We start from the raw sequence: 22,916 nt of genomic DNA on the forward strand, positions 1-22,916 counted from the left end.
AGCCGCAGTGCGTGACGGGTCAGTCTATTACTGTACTTCTAAAAGCACACTCGTGCTCAGAGGTTCCCTGTAGAGACAGAAATGAACCTGCCGTCCAGAGAGGAGTGCGAGGGGTGGGACCAGGCAAAAGTAGCCTTCTTACTGTATAAGGTGAGTCCACTGGAAATGGGAGAGATGCTTGTGTTTTGTCATAGTTTAAATATTCACCACTTCATTCTGAGGGTCATGTATAATGTTAATGTTAATGCAAATTAGCAGCTAAAGTGTTAAAGTAAGACCAGGACATTAGATGACTGGAAGTTAAATGTTTGGTTGTTTCAATAAGTGTGTGTAATTAGCAATTTAAAAGTAGTGAATGGATATATTTACTCTCCTCAGAATAATATGCAAGAATGTGCTGTCACCGTAAACAGACTGAAAATTAATGGACAGAGATTTCTGGTGAGTCTTTCCTCATTTGTACCTGAATAATCCAGAAATGGCTCTTTCTCCCACGCAGTTACATAATCTACTAATCCACCCAGGATCATATCAGGGTTGTGGTTGTGTTCAGTTTGTTATTCTAATTAAAATGGTCAAATCCTGGCGAGCAGTTGTTATTATTGTGATTATGACATTAACAGCAGCAGAATAATTACATTTCCTCGAGCTGTTTATGCCATTTTGCTAGAAAACACACACACACACAAAAAGAATCAGTTGAGGTTGGTTTATTTGTAAAACTCTCACTCTCTCTGTTACTCTGGCAGACATTTTTTTATTATTTTCTTGTTAAAATGTCACTGCTTGACTTGACTGACGAACACACTTTTACTATGAATCTAAAAGCACGCTTCAAGTTGACAAACAGGAGAGTTCACAGGATACGAAACATGACTAAAGCCGGTTGCATTACTTTCCACACTTGCTCTTTGTGTAAACTGTGGCCCTGCTAATGTGGAAGTCTGTGTATCTGTTGTAACTTCTGCTTTGGTTTCACCCTCGCTGCTCTGTCTCCATCATCCACACCGTGTGTACAATCTCTGAGGCCTTTCTCATAGTTACCGAGAAGCAGGCTGCCAAAATGAGCGCAGCTGAGTGCCCCTGTTCGGGAGAGAGTAAGGAGTGTGAAATGAGTCTCATGGCTAATAAAGCTGTAATCCCCACTTACTTAAGTAAGTATCTCTAAATCTGCTTCAGTCATGAGGGGGAACGCTGTTTAAAGAGGATTTTATGCAGCAAATAACTGAAGTGAGGGTTTATAACTCCCTAATATTTGGTGTTTTGGGGATCTTTATAATACTTCAGTAAAAACCTCCCACACACTGGCAAGCCTGAAGAAGCTTTCATTCATATGCATCTTTTAAGTGGACGCTTATGCACACTTCTTGCCACGCTCTAAATTAGAGCAGCGGCCTAGTCGCCTATTCATTATTCAATGACCCTGAGCTAACTCCACTTTAGGTGGGATATTGCATCACTGAAGTGTTTGGCCTGCATAGTTAAAAAAAAAAAAAGATGCGGATTTTTATCAGTCAAATTGATTAATACTTCAGAGCAGAGGCTTTGATGTGCACATTAACAGCACCGATCTGAAATATACATATACATACAGTATGTGTATCGATTGATAGATCTCCTTAGCTACGGATCCAGCCAGTGCACGCTTAAGTAAACCCATGCTTTTATTGAATGGCTGCCCAGCTTTTTAGTTTAACTAGCTTCAAGGTTGCGGTGTCTGACAGACATTCCCCAGTCAAACTTTTAAGCTTTTTTTTTGGTCTAGTTGATTATTTTTTTTTATTCAGTATTTTTACTGCAGCAAAGGATTTTGATCTATAACCTAAAATCCCCAACCAGCTTCTCGATGGATCGCTTTTGGATGAAATTTCCTTCTGCTGTTCGGCGTCCTCAGAGGCTGAATCATGCTGACTTTTGTAAACCTCTAACTTTTTCTCCAGTGCCACAAGAGGAGGTTGACATTTGTGGTTCAGAGCAAAGTAGCTCAGCAACAACTGGGTGCACGGGCATGAAATTTGCAGCAAATATTCTGTGTCAATAGAGGACTTTGTTTTGCTCTTGACTTTATAATTTGCTCAAACAGGCAGGTTGGCATTTTTAACTATTATGTAGCATATGTAAGCAATTTGCACAAATAATAGACTGTATATAATGCAAAATGTTATATAATCTGCTATTTTAAGCTCTATAGTACAGATATTTGTGGTTTGATTACCTTCTGGTTGTTCCTCCAATCAAATGCTCCCATCAGTATCAGCTTGTTAGCATTGCTACTGGAATATATTAGCAAGCTGATGTTAGGCTGTTATGACTGTATATAAAATATGGACACCTGCTAGTTTGTGAAGGCTTTAAGCATGTTGGCTGTCACAGTGAAGTGGGATGTGATGAGCAAGAAAACTCTGGGCACTGCTGTCAACCACAAGGTGGCCCCATCCTGAAGCAGTATTGGCTCTACAAGTAGCCATAATTTAGAAAAAGTCCATGATGTAACTGAGAAGATTTCTAACTCACAAGTTATACTACAGCACAGTCAGGAAACTGTTTTCTGGAATGATTAGTGGAATCCTTTTCCTATAGACAACCAGTCTTTGTCATACAACCAGAGAGGTTGCCCCCTACTGGTAATGATAAAGAATGCAGAAGCTTCACCTTTCAGATCTGGAAAGTTACGGAAGAGTTATGACACTAAATGTTCACTGGTGTTTATGAGCATGCTTACAGAAAGTGTATAAAGTTGTCTGTGTTTGACAGAATTGATTGATTGATTGATTGATATACCTTTATTAGTCCCACAAGGGGAAATTTCATGGATACATATATTTGGAAAATATCTGAAAAAAGTCTTTACTGTAAAGACATTTGTGTCTTTGAGAAAGGTTTTGTTTGGATTTTCAGTTGACAAAATCCAGCAGATGGTGCTCTGTTACTTTCTCTACTACGAGTGACGCTGCCCATTGCAACTATCCAGTTCCTCTTCTATTTTTGACAAACATCCTGAAATTGCCCCTGGCAGTGTAATGTCACTTCCTTTTATTTTACAAGAGCAACCGTTTTAAAGATTCAGTGGTTGAATCATCAGTGTGCTTCTGAAAAACCGACCCGCCTGCAAATATACGTTTTTGTATTGTTTGAAGGGGTTGTGTTTGCCTGTGTTAACCTAAAATCACATTTGACAACAACTGCAGTGTTGTTAACACTCCAGTGACATCACTGAAAGGACTAATTATTAATAAAAGGAGAATTTTTAAAGGCATTGTTTGCCTCTTCTATGGGTTTTTAAAATCCAGCAAAGAAGAGGAAACATTTGTAATAAGTTATTTTTGACTCATCTGGAGCTCAGCGTGTGTCCAGAAGCAGAGCAGGGCCTGCACTTTGGTATCTGAATGTCATCCAGCGAGCATGCTTCTGCTGAGCATTGCCTTTGGCTTATTTTACATATTCATGTAATGTACAGTGGCTGGAGCAAAGGTCATAAAATCCATTTAAAAAAAGTGAGCAACACAGATCTGAACTGCTTTCATATGGCAACGTCATCGTCAGCTCCTGGCTCGAATGCATCTTATTCACATTGCACCCACAACGCGTGGTCACGATTTAGCGGTAAGAATGAAAGGTGAGAAAAGAAAAACAGTTTTATTCGAGCGGTGGATGGCTGTATAATACAGTATGGAGAGGAATGACAGACAGTCAGCGCAGCGCGGATAAAGGTAATCTCTGTCTTTTTGATGCCACATTCGCTCACACAGGTAGACAGGTTAAAAGCGATATGTAGAAGCAGAAGATCAAAAGAACTGTCAGCTTCCATCTCTGTAATGCCGCCTGTGTGTGGCGGCTATGTGGGGAAGCCACTTTCAGCTTCTGTGTATCACATTGACATTACAAACGAAGGCCCCTCGAAAAAAAAAACCATGTGCTTCCATTGCAGATGCTTCCTATGAAGCACATATAGCACATATGCATTTAGTTGCCACTTTATTAGGTGCGGGGTTGGATTGCCTTTTGCATTCAGAAGTGTCTTGTGCTGGAAACATACCTCAGAGATTTTAATCCATACTGACATAGTATCACAGCTTCATGTCCGTAATGCGATGCTCCCATTTCCACCTGTTAAAGAGCAGCTGTACCTAATAAAGTGACTTGTATATGGGGAAGCAGTGTATATTTCTGCTTTGCCGTTGGCCTTAAAAATCTGCAATAATAAAATCTGCACTCTGCAATAATATATCCTCAGCGTAATAAGCAGTAATTCTTTAGCCTCACTGAATCTAATTTGAATTTTGACACAGCTGCCTCGTAATGGATAACAGAGCCACAAAGCAGGAAAAACACCTTAAACCAGAATTAGCTTGTCTACATCCAGTGTAGATTTGTGAACATGTGGGAAGTCTCTCACCTAATGACAGTCATGAGACCTTGTGCAGCTGCCGTGAAAGAACCGAGGGGTAATTTTGTGGCCGTGTAGCTGCGAAGCTGTTCTCTCTATCGTGAAATGAAACTCGTTTCAACAAGAAGTATTAACAAATGTTCTGTGCGTCAGACCCTTGCCCTTGCTGTTTGCCACTCCGACAGCAAACCACTCATGAACAGAAACAAGAATAGTGGTCGTCTGTGCACCTGGTTTAGGGTGAAACTAAGATTTCACAATGACCCAATGTAGACTTTCCAGTGGGATATTCTGTGATTTTAATGTGTTTATTACCATCAGTAGTTTTGAGTCACATTTAAATAACAGTTGGAAAATTTCCTTATTTATCTTACGAGAAAAAACCCGCCCTAGGGTTGGTTTTTGTCAGGCCTGCTTGGCTTGTTTGCTTTACACATGCTCTCCACCTTTTTAGCAGTTTCACCTCTTTAATGTGTGTATTTATTATATAGATTGTGAATGGTATTGATTTTGAGGGCTGGGCCATTACAAACTAGGTTAGACTATAAATGCTGTGGTGTGCTGCATGTGACATACTTGTCCCTGTTTAAAAACAAACTACTTCTACAAATGAAAGCTAAAATCTCTACTCACTTTGGTTTATTACATAAACATGAATGACTGCACAGGGAAGTAATTTCAGATATAGCCTTTATCTTGCTAATGCTACTATCAGTATCGTCAAGGTTAAAAATGTCACATCATGACAATGAAAAAATGGTTTAAAAGAAGACTGGGAAAAGGAAAAATGCCCCATTCACATTTACTAACAGGCCTGATGGCAGATCTAAAAGCATGTAAACCACTGCAGTGTGACCGTGAGCATTTTTAAAATGATAAAACGTGGACTCTGGGCCTACTGGAAGAAAAGGAACGGATGCACCTTGTAGAGCTGTTGTGTCTCATTTGAACAAGCACAGACACTCCTATAAATAATTCACTGTGTGAGCAGTGCCTGAGTATCCACTGGGGCAGACTATTTTATATTTCATTCGGTGTCAAAAGGCTAAGTCTGATTTTATACAGATGTTTTTTTCTTCTTCCTGTAAGTCTGCGTGATGATCAAGGGTGTATCTGCGAGGGCAAGGTTCAGTACTTTGAAGGAGGCACAGTCTTTCATATTAAGTGATCTCACTTTTAAATTTACAGATGATTACATCCCAATCTCTGTCTTAAAGTGCTTCCGCTATGCTATGGGCTTATTCCTAGAGGTAATGCGGCTTTTTGTTCAACCGAAACACACACATCAAGGTAGTGTGAGCTGAATTACTAACTCCCCTCCCTGTGGAATTTCTCTTATAAATAAACAGCTACTGTTTAATCAGCTTAACAGCATATCATTACACAGGTTTCACGTCTTACTTATTGAATAAAGGACCAATTATACGTTATTCTTACGTTAAATTAAGACGCTTTATATTACAGCCTGTTATGACACGCCTCCGTCGGGTCACGTGACGTCTTGCAAACTAAATTTCACAACTTTTCCCAAACATTTGTGGCCGTGGATCCTCATTACATTACAGCAAATTTAAAACGGAAGAGAGACAGAGCAAGTAACGACCTGGAGCAATGAATTATGAATGAAGAGGGGAATACATAATTTAGCGGGATTTGTTGCATATTTTATGGTAATCATTTTCCTTTCATTTACAAATCACAAACGCCTTACTGCCACACAGACATTATGAATACGACAAAAAAAATTGTAATACAATGCAGCACGCAGTCGGCTAAACTTTTTTTGAAATGTGAGATCATTTAGAAAATTGGGTAATATGATAATATGGTCGGGATTTGTTTGTATTAAGACGAGCGAGCCAAACCTGAAGGTCGACGACTTTCATTTACAAAACAGAAAACGGCCAACGTTCATTTAATGTTGATTTCAAAAATTATTTTCTATCAGCTTTTAGTTTAGAATTAATTATTATACAAACACTCTGTTAGTAAAAAAAATATGTTACTCCTGTGTTACTAAATATTTGGGCACATGAGCAAGACGCTCAGACCACAGCTTCCCTGTGAAATTACTGCAGTATGTTGCCAACAGCACTTTTAGGTTAGTGTGTCTGAATGTGGCTAAACTGTGCCCTTTTTTGAGCTACAGTGAAGTTTGAGCACATGTGCCTCCAAATAAGGCCCTAAGTGAGATGCTGCCATCTTTTGTTTCTAAAGAGGTAATGCATTCGTGTCTCTTCTGCTCCAGTAAAGGTGACATTCTTGCCGTATCATCTCTGCTGAAAGGAATCACAGCGATCTGTGATCTCTGTAGTCTCTTATTTTCCTCCCATCCTGTCACATTTTTTTAACAGTTGATTTCTCTGATGTTCTTTCAGAACCTGAGTGAAAGTGACATGAGCAAGTTTAGTCTCATCCACCAGCCGTAAGTAACACCCTCGTACCTCTGTCATCACACCCCTCAATCATATCCTCCTTTTTTTTTTCGCCCCGTCTCTGTCCTTCAGTTCTCGTTGTCTCTCATTTCTTTTTATTGTCGCTGCTGCAGTGTGACAAAACAAACCACAGGCTGACTGATCTCTCTGTCCAGAGCTACAAAACATTTCACAACAACAGCACATAACAGCAAAGGTGTTATAATCATTTGTATTGTTATTCCTTTACCTTGTTACACACTCGCTGGCCATTTGATTAGGTACGCCTGTTCGACTGCTCATTAACTCTAATATCTCATTAGCTGATTGCATGGGCAGCAACTTTGTGCATTTAAGCAGGTAGGCATGGTCAGGATGGTCCAATGAAGTTCAAACTGAGGATCAGAAATAGGAGGAAATTTGATGTAATTAAGTTTGAATGTGGCATGGTGCCAAAAAAAGCTGCTTTACTAAAGCAAAGTCTGACTGGTCAGACTGCTTTCCGCTGACAGGAAGCTCCAGTGGCGCAATCGGTTAGCGCGCGGTACTTATATGACAGTACACTGCAAAGCAATGCCGAGGTTGTGAGTTCGAGCCTCACCTGGAGCAGCCTTTAGCTGGGAAGTGTAGTGGTAAGACTACACCACTTTGGAGTGGGAGTCACAAGTTCGGTTCCCTCCTGGTATCCAGTAAGGGTCCTGCTAGAGCCCCGTGCTAAAAGCCCTGGAATGGCGCAGCCTGTCTGCAGCTCGGACACAAGCACTTCACTACATGTTCAATATATGTTGTACTGTGTGCGACAAATAAAATTTGTATTAAGGAAGGTAACCGCAACTACTTAACCACTCATTACAAAGTGTGTAGGAGTGCGTGTCTGATCACAGAGCACATCAAACCTTATTGCAGATGGGCTACATTAGCAGAAAACCACACTGGTTGCCCCTCCTGTCAGTAAGTACAGGAAACCAAGGCTACAAGTCACCCAGGCCAACCAAAATTAGACATTAAAAGACTGACCTATAGAAGCGGTAGACTCCAAGTGTGACTGCACCAGATCTGCTTATATTCATGTGTAAATAAGAGAAGGAGCAGAAATGAAATTACAATATTTGTGTGTGTGCTCACGTACAGCTGGTTTCCACTGGATTTGTGTACGTGCACAGATGTGTTTAGGGAAGTTAGGGTCTTTGGCTGCACCTGCACATTTGGCTGCATGTGTGTTCTTGTTTGTATGGTATGTACCCGTTAATGTATTCCCGAGTGTGCATGTGTGTGTGACATAAACAGACACCATTAAGCTACAATTACTCATTTCAGCCGGCATGCTCATATCATTATTACCATTACCCATCTATGATCTGTAAAAAAAAAAAAAAATTAAAAAAAAAAAATTAATTAATACGCGTTTCTTGAAAATTATGCATTATTAAAATCTAAGTGAAACTTACTCCACATCTCCACTCAGTTACTTATTTATTTATCATAGAATTTTTATTTCTGTGCCAATGGAAAATGCAAATATTGTAACATAAATACAACATATTGTACTTAAATCTTAGAGTGAAATGTAAAAATATTTATCTCATCATTTTGACAGCATGTACAAAAGTCATGAGCTGAAAAAAAACACAACTTAGCAAATAGCCAATTTAAATCTGCATTTTTAGACATTCTTTAAACATTAGCAACAAAAATAGACAATTTCTTCCCATTTGTTTAGTGAAATATACCAAGAAATGCCAAAAATAACGCAGTTTGACAGCGTTAAAATAGTACTTTTGCACCAAGAAGGTGATTTCCAAAGACCTATTAGGTAAAAAGAAAACTTGGCATATTTCACTGTGAGTGTACAGTGTGTCCACCGAAGCTGATGCATCACTGGGTTAGAAAACACACTATGAGTCATGGATTGGCCTCCCCAGAGCCCGGACCTCCACATTATTGAAACCGTGTGGGATCATCTTGACAGAGAACGGAACAAGAAGCAGACAAAGAAGAGCTTTGAATGTCCTTCAAGACACCTGGAGAACTATTCTTGAATACTACTTAAAAAGAATGACATGCAAGTTTGCTTAAGAGAGTTCCTGCTTTTTTCTTTGAAAAAAAATAAATAAATAAAGGCGGTCATACCAATTAAATGGTCTGCATTTGTATAGCGCTTTACTCAGTCCCTAAGGACCCCAAAGCACTTTACACTACATTCAGTCATTCACCCATTGGCAATGGCAAGCTACATTGTACTGACAGAGGCGAGGCTGCCGGACACTGGTGCCACCGGGCCCTCTGACCACCACCAGCAGGCAAACATGGGGTTAGTATCTTGCCCAAGGATATTTGGCATGCAGCCAGGAGGCAGCCTGGGATCGAACCACTGACCTTCTGATTAGTGGCTCTGCCACCTGAGCTACAGCCACCCCATGTAGATTAGAATTGTTCAAACTGCTTTGCCTTATATACTGTGTTTCCATATGTTTGCACTTGTTTCCATAAATTGCTGCTCTTCTTTCCTTGCAAACTATAAAGAAATGAAGAGTGTCTCCAGATATTCGCACACTGTAAATATTTTATTTACCAATAAAACTGGTAAAAATGGCAACTACAAATTCAAATGTAAAACTGGAAGCCCTGAACTTACTTGGTCTTTTATTTTCTTTTATCCCATTACTCATTCACTTGTCAAACCATAAAGTTACTTAGAAAAAAGCAGCACTGTGCAGTTTGTAGGTTCACACTATGCACAGTATGATTCAGAGTACACAAAATCCAATCTGAAAAGCCACTTTTTGCAACACTTTCACATGTTATGTAACATGAAATGGACACACGCTTCTGTATATAGAAAGAAAAAGGTGACAATGGTGAAGTGACAGGAGACTAAATATCTCATACTGTGTTCGCATATATTTTTATACACTCACTGGTACAACTGCGTGCTACCACAAATGTTGAAACAGCCAATCGCATGGCAGCAACTCAAAGCATTTAGGTATTCAAGATATCCTGCTGAAGTTCAGCTAGTGTATTCAAATGGGGAAGAAAGGTTATTCAAGTGTTTCTGTGGTTGTTGGTGTCAGATCAGGAGGGTCTGACTATTTGAGAAACTGCTGCTCAACTGCGCTTTTCCCACACAACCATCTCCAGGGTTTACAGAGAATGGTCCAAAAGCAAGAACCTGTGTGACAGGCCGTCTCTTGGTGAAAACTCAACAACTCAATGCCAGAGGTCAGAGATTTGAGCTGATAGAAAGGTAACTGTAACTTAATTAACAAATCGTACCAAGCGAGGTGTGCATTCAGATGGTAAGGTCATGGATCCGTCCTGCCTGGTTCAGGCTAGAGGTGGTGTAATGATGACGTGTCAGATATTTTCTTGGCTTCTTTGGGGCTTTTGCAGCTCACCATCGTTTGAATGCCACAGCCTACTTGAGTATCGTTGCTGACATCAATACTCAGGTTGGCTGTGGCCTCACATTGTTACCACAGTCTACTCATCTTCTGATGGCTGTTCCCAGCAAGTTACTAAATCATTTCAAACTGGTTTGTTGAACAAGACACTGTATTCAGATGGCCTCCACAGTCACAGCTCTCAATCCAAAAGAGCACCTTTGGGATCTGGTGGAGTGGCACAATTGCATGGATGTGTTGCCATCTGCAGTGTCTGTGTGTCTGGAAGTGTCTGATGAGTAGAAGTTATCCGTTTCACATTCATTTCCAGCATATGGTATGACTGTCGTCATACAGCATGCTGACTAAAGGCTTCTTTTCTCATTGCGAGATCTGTTTAGATATTACCTTAAAAGTCCAAAGTTGTCTCTTTACTTCTTGGTATTTTCTTACCATGCACAACTTCCTCATATTACATCTTCCTCTGACTGCGATTAAAGGCAGAGTAGACGTTTCTTTAGCAAAACAAAAACCGAGAAAAGAAATTCCCATGATGATTGCATACATGCTGTAGTAAATCAACTTCCTTCCAGGTCAACATGAGAGTCAGCATACTTGTTATTTTTCTTCTCCTTCTTCATAGAACAGGGTTACAACATGGTACTTTCCACGACACAGTGACCTTAACAACAGATCATTTTTAATGCTAAAAGCATAAGTTAGACATAGATTAACAAATATGTATTACTTGAAACAGAGTGTTAAATAATAAAACATCACTGTTAGAGGAAGTTAGCAGAGTTTTACGTGTAATTGTGGCAAGTTCTAAGTCACCTTTCGATCTGTTGTATAACATACCGAACTCGAAGTCATTCTCTAGAAATTTCCTATATATGAATCTATATATCTGCAGTTGGTAAAATATCAGTGCTTGGAAGGGTGGAATTGAAGTAAGTCAAGACAGATGTGATGTAAGAGGGCTGCTGAAAGTATAGCCACTGAAACCTATTTTTGAGTGTGTGTGTGTGTGTGTGTGTGTGTGTGTGTGTGTGTGTGTGTGTGTGTGTGTGTGTGTGGAAGGGGAGTGGAAAAGAGAAGTGATTTGTCTGAAAGAGGTGGCTCAAGCAAATTCCCTCCCCTGTGTGAGAAGGACGTGACTAAACAAAGGCAGGGTTCCTTTACAATTCTGCGAACAATTCGGCAGTCGACCTTTACTGCATGACAGGAATGTGGCCCGTAAAATGTAAACTTTTGGATCAAACATGAACATGGATACGTTAGGTAAACTGGCTGCTCCTGCCACAGCAAAGATCCGGTAAGAAGCTGGGTTTTGTTGTAACTTTTGCGTGAGCGTTGTTGCTTTAAGCCAATTTTTGGTTTGTTTCAAATGCACAAGGAGTATAATTAGCAACAAAAAAAAGAAAAACAAAGCTATGATTTTTTAATGTATTTATTTTTTATGTTCTGCTTGGTAATATGTCCTGCAATTGATTACAAACACTGTAAAACTACAAAAATGTCCAGATAGACTTTATCTAGACTTTTAGTTTATTCAGCAAAATGCATTTAAACCCTGGCTGAAAAGTGAAATGAGGAACTTATGTGAATGCTTCTTTAGAAAGTACTTTTTTAAGCTGAGAAACAAGACAAATTACATGTGCATGTACAACTGCATTCATTTATGATTTGTGTTTTGTATGAAACCTTATGTTTGCTTTCCAGGCAGCTTCAGAAGATTGTTCAAGATATCAAGAAAAATGATGGCAGCTTCCTGAATAAACTAAAAAGGTCAGTTTCTTAGAATGAAAGCTTTGATTTTCTGCATGGGAAAGTTACATAGTTGTTCAATTTATCTGTCCTGCTACAGTCAAAGAAAAAAAAAGCCTGGTGAACTAAAAGCAAAAAAAAAAAAAAGTCCATGCGGTTTGTGTACATGCACCAGTGGAGAACGTCGATTCCTCTTTCACAACCGTTGGAAAAAGAGACGCAAAGCAAAAATAACTAAAACAGATGGCATCGCTCTCACTTTCCTTTCCTGAAATGAGTCCCCTCAAAACACGCCAAGGATAGAAACTGACACACAAAGGCCATTTATTCAACTCATGTCTTATGTGCGAAAAAGACTGCTGACTGCATTTGTGCGTGTCATCCTTTTGTGGTTTGACAGCCTTCATGAAGTGAACACACATTTGCTTAAGTTGAAGTGTTCAATGATTCTGCTTTATTATTTGAAAGTGCACTTTGTTTCACTGTCGAGTCGTCTAATGACAGCGTGTGTGTGTGTGTGTGTGTGTGTGTGACAGGCTGACAAACAAACCGGTGCCCACAGTGCCGGCAAGAGACTACAGAGGTAAGAACTGAGTCATTAGCCCATACAGTACACTGAAGGAGTTACACGTCAGTGTAATCTACGTCTGTACAGGGCACAAAGATTCACCTGAGGGGGGCTCCTTGTGTTATTCTTATCCCAGTACAGAGACATCAATGGGACACTTGCTACAAAAAAAATAACTTTGACCTTTCTGACTCATCTCATTAAGACTCATAAAGTGTCTTTTGACTTCTGATGATCTTGGACGGGATTTTTATTTTTTTGTACAGTGTGGGGGTTTCAGACTTTGTCCCACGTGTCTCCTTTGTGCAACTGTAGGAATGGAAACTTTTAAAGAAATCAATCTGTACACACACAGCCATGTGTATTTTTAACTCTAGAAACACAAATTTGACATTTTGAAAGAAGAGAAGTTAGCTATCACTCTCCAGTTTTGATTTGCCAATAACTGCTAGCTTTCTATGAAATAACTTCCTGAACTCTATCACCACAATAGACATAAAAGTTTACATTTGAATTACAAGTCATTAGGCTGGATTATTATTTTTTAACTTACATCTTTGATTTTTTGCCTCCGTGTCCATGCTTAAAGGTACAAATTTACTATTAAACAAACTGCAGCTCAGTCAAATCACCTGCTTTCAGATGTTGGCTTGATAACCTCGTTGCTTAATTGCATAAAACTTACACAAAAAAGTCAGTAAAGTGTAAAAATACAGAATGATAAAATTGCATCATTTTAAACGACTGACAGAATTTACTCTACAGTTCAAGAGGTGAGGAGACACACATCACTGGCTCCACAACAGAAACACTGAGTTTTGAGGTTTTATTCTAAAATTGTGCTCTAACACCTGCTGAGTTTCGTTGGTTGCCAGGTTTTACTTTTTTTTAGAAATTTGGCTTTAATAACAGCAACAATTGCAAGGATTGCGTTTACACATCTTGATTTCTTCCTCTTTGTTACGAAAATGCCTTAAACCTCTGTGTTTACAGATGACCACAGGGAAAGCGACGATCATCTGTCGGATTCTGATTATGTAAGTTAGAAAAATGCTCATTTTAAATGATTGTTATACTTGCTGATACACTTGCTATTAAAAGCGTGTTTATTCCAGGACAATGACACATATGAGGATCCACGTGATGATGACAGCTACGAACCTCCTCCTAGCCACAGAGTCTTCACCGCACTTCCCTCTGGTTCCTTCCCAAGGGGCGAGTATGTCGGTCAGTAGTCATTTGACCTTTGTTGTTTTAATAGAACTTACCTTTTTTGTCACTATAAATACACACTTTTTTTTTCTTTGCTTTTTTTTAGTTTCACTGATGACACTTGAAAATTTACGCAATGTTGAGTTCTTTTTATAAAGTTTCTATAGCCTTGAAACTCACTCTTTGGCAGTCATCCCTACCTTTCTGCAGAAGTGTTACAAACACACATTGAGTCGCAATGCACCAAGCTGTCTTCATGCAAATGATGTCCCTTTTTCTGGTTCTGCTTCTCCTTTTCAGACAGCCCACCCAAGCGGCCACCCAAGAAGCCCCTCCGCCCAACTAAGTTCAAAGAGCTACCCCCTGAACCCCCGAACGTGGGAAGTGATGAAGTAAGGCCACTTTGGTGTGACATTTCAGTTACATTTCACTACATATTCTAAAATATCTTCCAACGAATGTGGGGATGTTGCCTCTGTTGCTTTTTAGGAGGACTACATAAATCCAGATGTCGATGACAACTATATAGAACCTTCAGAGAATGCTACTAGCAGTAAGCTACAAGTCTGAACATAGAGAAGAAAAAAAAGATCTGTGCTTTGCAATATGCTGAATAGCAACTGGAATTTGAATTCAATGAGAAAAAAACATAAAATACAAATAGTCACAGGAAAAATGATAACAATCCTTTCTATGCCTTTCCTCATACGCAGGGAACAGTGGGAACAAAGCTACAAGAGACCTTCCCAAGTTACCAGAGCGGACTCCGAGTCCCGGTGGGTAAAGCATATGGTCAGAGGGGTGTACAGTGGTCCCTCGTTTATCGCGGGGGTTACGTTCTAAAAATAACCTGCTATAGGTGAAATCCGCGAAGTAGCCAACTTTATTTTTTACAATTATTATAGATGTTTTAAGGCTGTAAAACCCCTCACTACACACTTTATACACTTTTCTCAGACAGGCATGAACATTTTCACACTTTTCTCTCTTGTTTAAACACTTTCAAAGTTCAAACCTTGGTAGAAAAATAAGTCCAGTATTATAGAATGAAACCAAAGGCCCCCACGGTTGTCTTTGACGGTGCAAAACATTTTGTCAACATTGTTGTTTGTTGGGGAGAAGACTTACAAACATACAGTACAGCACTTCCAAGTCACACTGCTAGCTTATTAAGATTTATGTAAATTTGACAAGCTGGACTCATCCTGTACTGTGCAGGAGACACGGCACGGGGGAGATTGACTGACAATGGTCTATAGCCAATCAGAACGCAGAATACAATGTGCTGTTAAAAAAAAAAAAGAAAGAAAGAAAAAAAAAAGAAAAAAAAAGAAAAAAACATACAAAATTACACAAAAAAAATCTGCGAAACAGCGAAGCCGCGAAAGGTGAACCACATTATACCGAGGGACCACTGTACTACAAAGCAAGATTAATGGGTTAAAACGGTTTGCGCCCAGTGCAACGTACATTCTTTGCTGAGTGAAAACATTTTACATGTGCAAGCAGTTAGGCTGTGCTTTACTAACATCGTGAACGAAGCCCAGCTGTAAAGTCGCAGCGGTGCAAACTGTGCACCTCATTGTCATGGGACTTTACTCATGCGATGATGCAACAAAAGTGTAAATGATTTTGCACTTGTTTAGAATCTGCTGGTAAACACTAATGTCAGCTTGACAACATGTAGTGTGCTATTACCTCTTGTTGCAAAAACATTAGTTTGGGCCCTTGTCGAAACGTTAGCGATTAGAGGCTAGGCTGCTTTGTTGTTCTATCTTACTATATTTTTTTTAGTAGTAAACAAGTTTTGCATGTGTTTTGTAAACTAAATTATCAAGCTAATTAAAATTAGAGCCTCACTATGCACTAGATTCAGTTCCGTTCAATTCAATTCAGTTTTATTTATACAGCGCCAAATCACACAACAGTCACCTCAAGGTGCTTTATATTGTAAGGTAGCCCCTACAATAATATATACAGAGAAAAACCCAACAATCATATGACCCCCTATGAGCAAGCACTTTGGCATCATTGGGAAGGAAAAACTCCCTTTTAACAGGAAGAAACCTCCGGCAGAACCAGGCTCAGGGAGGGGCGGCCATCTGCTGCGACCAGCCGGGGTGAGAGAAGGAAGACAGGATAAAAGACATGCTGTGGAAGAGAGATTAATAACAAGTATGACTGAGTGCACAGACCTGTGCATCATGGGAATCCCCCAGCAGCCTACACCTATTGCAGCATAACTAAGGGAGGATTCAGATGAAAAGTTATAAAATCTTAGAGTGTAATGAAACAAACGCATCTCATGGTTATCCTCTGAATAGAGGCGTGTATCTCACATGATGTAGTTGCTTCAGAGTTGTCCACAATATTGGTTTTAATAAAACCACTCCCCACAAGGGAAAGAAGTGCTGCACAAAAAACCTTGTGAGTAATTTAGTCGATAGGAGATTGCTGCGGTGACCCATAGTTTGCATGTAAGAAGTCGATTTGTCTGCAAACGCTAACGATTAGCTGAGCAGTGGTAAATGGTAAATTCTTTTTCTGGTTTAAGTGTCACTTTTTTCACAGTTTTACTTGGCACCTTCCATGCAAACTACACACAACTGCGTCAATCTGCTTTTCCAGCCTAAAGGCAAGAACAAAAAAGAAGTCCCGGCTCTGTCGTGACTCTTGTATTTAACAGGTTATTAGTAAATGCATGCAAATGCAAAGGATAGTTAAAAAGCAGCCGAAGAGGCAGATGTAAACCAGCACCAAAAGGTGGCTTTTTTGGTTCTGCCTGCCTAATTGATGCTGTGGTTATTTTTCAGATTTCTATGAAGTTCCTGACAAAGAGGTAGGACGTTTATGTAAAATGTAATTACACATTTTTTTACATGAATACTTGAATACTTGAAGCTGAACACTGTTTGCATTTTATGCTACCCTCACAGGACAATTCTCCAGCTCATCCAGGAAGCAGGTTAGTTTAATACTTTCCAGAGTTACATTCATTCATGTAGACAGATGTCCAAATCAGTGGTGGAATATAACAAAGTAAATTTACTCAAGCACTGTATATAAGTGTAATATTAAGATGCTTAGATAGTAGTTTTTTTATTGCCATGTTTTTGTAACACTTTTACTTTTTCAGTACATGCACTCAATATTATAACAAGTGGTTAAATGTTAAATCAGTGTTCCTAACCTTGCTATCCTTCAAGCCCCAAAGAAATAAAACTGTTTTTTAACTCTAAAAACTAACCAGGCGTATGTATCACTAATGCCTAATTCTCCAAGGAATTGTTTATACTAAATTTAACTGTATGGCTAATACACTTGTACTTTTACTTAAATATGATGTTAAATATAGAGCATTAATTCCCCTTTTATTTAATATTGGTACTTTTACTTGAGTAAATTATCTGAGCACTCTGTTATAAAGTATTTGTTATAAATAACAAATAAATAACAGTATTTGGAAATTATTTTGACTGCAACTATTAATCATTTCCTTGGATTTTTCTTTTAGATTATGTCCAACCCCAGCAAAACACTCACCATCTTTGCCACCAAAACCCAGCCCCAGGTACGACTACCAAGACTCAAATTATGGCATGACCATTACTTTGTCATTACATTCTATTCTAATATTTGATGTATAGTGATGTTTTGGGGATTTCTTTTTCTTCTTGTTGTTTTTTAGGGTGGCCATGAGGAAATCTCCCACGCATGTAAGTGATTACAAATTTTTAAGGCACATAAAAGATACTGGACATTAAGAAGGATACCAATGGATTGGTGTTGTTATTATGCAGGTCCAGGAGATAACTGATGGGGATGAATATGAAGTTTGCGATCCAGATGATAGTGAGTATGAAATAAAATTAAAGAACTATTTGGTCAGAAAGGCCAGTACTATGTGCTAGTACTATTGCTGTGGCAGGGTTCACCTGAAAGACCTTGGAAATGTTTCACTGCTTATCAAAGTGATGGAGTTTTAGATTAGGTGTTCCCTTTTATGATAAGGTCTCCTGCTCTGTATCATTATGAACAAACCGTACTGATTTCTCTGCTTGTATGCACACTGTGTTAGGTATATATAACTTATTGGACAGAGCAACACATTTTGTAGTTTTGCCTCTGTACGCCACCACAATGGATTTTAAACCAAACAATAAATATGTTAAAGTGCATTCAAGGTTTTTTACAAAAGAGTTATATTAAGTAAGAATTTAAGAATTAGAGCAATTTTTATACATAATTTATTTCAAGCACCCAAAATTGTTTGGAAAAACTCTTTTTATGTGCAAGAATTGTTTTTAATACTTGGATGAAAATCCTTAATTTAGTACCTCCCATTAGGCTAGAAACCATGAACATCACCAAATGCTGTGTTTATTCCTTTAAGATGCTTTGCTACTGCAATTTGTTGCCTATTTGTTCATTTTTTTCACTCTGATCTATCTTAAGTAACTGAAAAAAAATGCTTTATTAGGTTGGGATCATGCAACTCACTTGACGTTCGAAGAATATACCAAGTTTTTGCCTTGAGAACCTCTTGAGTTGCTTTTGCAGTATGGTTTGGGTGATTATCCATTTGCACTGTGAGGTGTTTTTTACCATTTGGCTCAATCTCAGAGTATTGCCAGTCCTCTACACATCACAATCCATCCTGTTACTTCTATCAGTAGTCACATCATCAAAAAACACTAGTGACCCATTTCCACTGGCAGCCATACATGACCATGCCATAACATTGCCTCCCCCAAGTATGAAAAATTATGTGGCATGCTTGGATCCCAGCTGTTTCTCTCCTTCTTCATACTTTTCTCTTCTGATCTTTCTTATACGAATTAATCCCGGTTTCATCTGTCCAAATAACTGATTTTAGTGCTGTGCAGGCTCTTTTAGATATTTTCTGGCAAGTATGATCTGGCCTTCTTGTTCTTTAGTGTAGCCAAAGGTTAGCACTTTGTTGTAACCCACTGTATTTGCATTAATGAAGGTGTCTCTTGAATTTACAATTTTCCAATGTTACACCGCCTACAGAGTGTAAATAAGGGCTGCTTCTTAGCTATGGAAATAATTCTGTCAATGTGCACTTTGGTTGTCATCAGTGGGCTTTCAGGTCTTTGTGACCTTTATGAACAAATTTTGAATTTTTGCATTTTGGCTGCTGCCACGTTGGTTTTTAGGGCCAGAACTTTCCATATTTATACAGGTGGCTTGAGTGCTAAGCTAACACTAGCAAGCTCAGTAGAAAGCTACACCCAAACATGGTACAGTTACAGACGCAAATAAATGTTGACCAGTGCTGATAACATACTGATATGATACTAGACTTTCACTCAACAAAGTTGAAGCACAAACCTTTTAAGGAGTACAGCTGTAATCCTTACTATCTGTAAGTTAATCCATTGAACTGCTACAAAAGGTATTACACCACAAACAGGATCAAAGGTTGCAGTTCAGGTCATTCGTATTAGTCAAGATCAGGCCAAGTAAAAAGCGTCAGATGCAGTGGTGTAAAGAACGCCACTCTCAAGTGACAAACCACTTTTCTACGATGGAATGACTAATTTACAATTTCAAAAATACTGACATTGATAACTAGCATTTATACTGTATAGGGTACCCAGTAATGCACTCATATAACTGCTTTGTATTTGCTCTTCTAGGTCCTGGGAGGAATCGTCCTCCACCTCTACCTAAACCTAAACCTATACCCAGAGAGTAAGCTTCACTTACCCTAACAAGATTCCAGTTAACATAAAGCTATGAGCTCAAAGAATAGAATAAGTGATCATTTCATTGTTTTCCACAGGAGGTCACCAAAACCACCTCTAGGACCGGTAGGAATTTAATTTAAATGAAAGCAATGCACACAATGCTAGAATATTATAATTATCTGATTAAATGTCTAGTTTTTCATATAATACACTCATGCCTGACAACATTACTCACGTTCACTGATGACGGTGAAAGAAATACTAAATATGACTTTCATTCCAGAGGCCAGATTTAAAAGCAAAGGACTTTGAAAGTAAGTGTTTTAATTAACTCCCATTATTAGCCACACCTGACTGAGCCTTTAATAAACACTGGACAATCAGCCAATTAGTGCAATCTGCTTCCCTAATTGTGTGCACAGCTTTAGCACACGTCTCATTTCCTCTGTGGTTTCCACTTGCTTTCCCATTATCACTTAATTGCAGAAGCACACAAGCAGCACAGACAGCGCATAAGAGTGACAGACGAGTTGGAGTGTAGTAGATTTTGTTGTCATTTACAGATTTTTCACATTAAATCTATTCTAGTTATAAGGGGTTAAATACACAGACTGAAACTGCTTTTTGACAAATTTTTATAAGCTGCTGATTACTGAAAAATTGTCTTTATTTTCTACTTATACCTAAACAGTAAGCAAGCTCATTTCAGCATGTCTGTATTTTTCAAGGCAAAACACTGCCTTTGGCTCATAATGAACAGAAGACTCCTCCAAAAGCTTTTACGCTGGACTTTCAGCGACCAAAGTAAGTGGTAAAAACTGTCTCTAAGCACAGCTTTGTACTGTGCACTCACTGACGTCTGCTCTGTTTGTGGACTCTGTCTTGCAGAATTCCTATTCCACAGTTTACCTCCCCAAGTAAGTGCGGCTCCCCCCCTTGTGTCTCACATCCACGTACACAGGAATTTTGCACGTCAATGTAAAATGACATAAATTCTTACCGTTTATTTTCGCAGAGCCTCCTGAAAATGACACAGGAGATCAAGATAAGGTGTGCTCTTAAAACAGTAGACTGCAAAGATGTTTTTCGTAATACATTTGTAACCCTCATTTCCCTTCACTTTATTTCAGGATGCAGATATCTATAGGAAACCCTGGTATGCCAACGGGTGCGACCGAAAAACTGCTGACGATGCCTTGTTTCGCTCGAATAAAGTGAGAATCTTATTGGTGAGAAAAGAGAGCTGCTGACCTGTCATTTATGTAATCTGGGTTTGACTGTGAGCTTTTTCTGTTTCAGGACGGAGCGTTTATGGTGAGAAAGAGCTCTGGTCATGACGCACAGCAGCCGTATACATTAGTGGTGTTTTACAATGGCAGAGTGTACAACATCCCGATCCGCTATATACCAAGCACTCAGCAGTATGCTCTGGGAAGAGAGAAGAAAGGGGAAGAGGTAAATATATGTCTTTGATAGGTCTGAGCCTTTTATGCCTGTCTAGGCCGCTGTTTGTCAGAATTGTGACACTAAAAGTGGCCAATACTTTACAGGTAACACATTAGTGTAGCAAATACCACAATACTTACTATTTACTACTATTTGCTGCACTACTTGGTACAATACATAAAAACAGATATACTTTATGCCTTATTTAACCCACATTTAAGAAATTCTAAATAGGATGAGGATAGCAAGCATGCTCAACACTAGTAGAGTGAATGCTAAAGAAATATGGCTATAGCTGGGAATTCGGTTAGAATTCATTTTGTTATTTAAATGTCTACTTTTCAAAATGTTTGGAAATTTTCTGCTTACTTACAGTGTTTATGGTAAATGGACTGATTTTTTATAGTGTTTTTCTACACTACCTAAACACCTTATACAACTTGCCTCATTCACAAAAGCATATTTTTCTGTGCGTTTTCCTACGTAAGCGTTTTTTATCTAACGTTCACACACATTTATGCTAATGATTTTTTTGCTCAAATTGCCAAAAAGCCTTATGTGGTGGGTATTGTCAATGTTTACCGTATAAACAGTACCTCATAAAGATTTAAAATATCTTGTTACATTTGACCTCTGAACTCTCCTTCAAGATCAATAAATTAAAGGTCAAAGTGATAATATGTCTATATAGAGCTATTTAAACCAGTTTCTTTCTGCCATTGTTTGTATTGACAACATATAGGGAATGATGCTGGTATATTGGGATTCTAAATATCACGTTACTTTGGACCTTGGACCTCTTCTTCAACAAGGTCAAACTTTCATAAAATAAAAAGTATAAATAAAGTATTGTTAAGGGAAAGAGAATGACTTGCCTAGTTAGAAATCTACTGTAATACGATATTATATAACAAGCTCAAGTTATTCATGCCCACAACTTTATTACTAAAGAATGAAATGAATGCTATGCATGCAATATATCCACATGAAGAAAAAAAACTAATTGTAGGGCCAAACTCGTACTCAAAATTGTCAAGTATAGTAAAACAGGTTTCCACCGAAAAATCTTTTACAGCAAATTTAAACTTAACTTAAAAGTACATTTAAAAAGAACAAAATGAATATAGAAAAAATATGATGCTATTCCCTTAAAAGTAAATAATGCCCAGCGAGTGTGCTGACTTGGTGGAGGTTGGCGCTCTCTGACTGCTTCCTTTTTAGTAATGAAACAGTGAACGCCGTTGGAATGTTTTGAATATAGAATGACTGACTTGGAAAAAGAGACCTTAGTCAGTTGGTAGGCACTTTTGGCTTTTCCCTTTTTTCCCAAGCAAATGATCTGCCTAGCTGATTTGGCACAGGTTATGTGCTGGCTGTCTTTCCTGGTGATGAAACCCTACCCTTTCATCTGGGCTTAGGACCAGCACTAGAGGTATATTGGCTTGTGAGCTCTCATGGACTCTTGTGTGTCAGGCAGAACCGAGGGGAAATTATTCCTTTTTCATAAACCAAAAAGATTGTCCAATTTAAACAGTAGTGTTATGAATTAAGAAGGTCCTCTGCTTTATTAATAATTATTAGACTCATATTAAAGAAACAACAACACTATGACTGTCTGCTTAAAAAATAAATCACCTTTCTGCAAACAAACTTCCTAAATGAAAGATCCCATATTAAAGCCTTTTTTAACAAGTTAATTTAACTCTCACTTGGCCCCAGGGCATTTTTAGTCATAAGCAGTTATGGAGTAAATACAATAAATGAAATGGTAGAATCCAATGACGCTGTAATTTACAATTCAAGACTGCAGTTCTTATGTGAGCTGGAGTCTTTACTCATATTTTATGGCACTATAGACAAACTGGAGACATTATCATTATTATTATTAAAACGCTTTCTACCTATCAGCTGGTTTTTTCACCTAAAGGGTCATCCAGTGATTCGTGATGTGGGCCGCTGTGGCTAGATAGTAGATAGTAGAGTGGGTCACTTACCAATCAGAAGGTTGGTAGGTTAATCCGCAGT

At 38.7% G+C, this 22,916-nt stretch overlaps 1 protein-coding gene and 1 non-coding gene across 4 annotated transcripts in view; both read left to right on the forward strand.

The window, feature by feature from the left end:
- The window catches only part of blnk (B cell linker), a 24,751-nt gene continuing 1,835 nt past the window's right edge, over nt 1–22,916 (forward strand). Inside the window, exons 1-23 of one of the 3 annotated variants that reach the window (XM_031726330.2) lie at nt 1–150; nt 379–441; nt 6,766–6,812; nt 11,907–11,972; nt 12,488–12,534; nt 13,513–13,556; nt 13,635–13,746; nt 14,032–14,123; nt 14,221–14,284; nt 14,445–14,507; nt 16,545–16,570; nt 16,668–16,696; nt 17,246–17,302; nt 17,420–17,447; nt 17,532–17,583; nt 19,395–19,449; nt 19,541–19,568; nt 19,729–19,759; nt 20,174–20,249; nt 20,334–20,362; nt 20,461–20,495; nt 20,576–20,659; nt 20,745–20,900. In XM_031726330.2, coding sequence (XP_031582190.2) covers nt 82–150; nt 379–441; nt 6,766–6,812; nt 11,907–11,972; nt 12,488–12,534; nt 13,513–13,556; nt 13,635–13,746; nt 14,032–14,123; nt 14,221–14,284; nt 14,445–14,507; nt 16,545–16,570; nt 16,668–16,696; nt 17,246–17,302; nt 17,420–17,447; nt 17,532–17,583; nt 19,395–19,449; nt 19,541–19,568; nt 19,729–19,759; nt 20,174–20,249; nt 20,334–20,362; nt 20,461–20,495; nt 20,576–20,659; nt 20,745–20,900 — 1,353 coding nt within the window. In that variant the 5' untranslated portion in view covers nt 1–81. Of the gene's footprint in view, nt 151–378; nt 442–5,936; nt 6,058–6,765; nt 6,813–11,321; nt 11,500–11,906; nt 11,973–12,487; nt 12,535–13,512; nt 13,557–13,634; nt 13,747–14,031; nt 14,124–14,220; nt 14,285–14,444; nt 14,508–16,544; nt 16,571–16,667; nt 16,697–17,245; nt 17,303–17,419; nt 17,448–17,531; nt 17,584–19,394; nt 19,450–19,540; nt 19,569–19,728; nt 19,760–20,173; nt 20,250–20,333; nt 20,363–20,460; nt 20,496–20,575; nt 20,660–20,744; nt 20,901–22,916 lie in introns of those variants that run through there. The other 2 variants (XM_039621662.1, XM_039621663.1) reach the window with 2 other exon arrangements.
- On the forward strand, nt 7,317–7,410 carry trnai-uau. The gene is made up of 2 exons: nt 7,317–7,354; nt 7,375–7,410. It is a non-coding gene; the product is annotated as a tRNA-Ile (tRNA).

This window comes from Oreochromis aureus, linkage group 13 (assembly GCF_013358895.1).
Source record: "Oreochromis aureus strain Israel breed Guangdong linkage group 13, ZZ_aureus, whole genome shotgun sequence".
NCBI classification, from domain to species: Eukaryota; Metazoa; Chordata; class Actinopteri; order Cichliformes; family Cichlidae; genus Oreochromis; species Oreochromis aureus.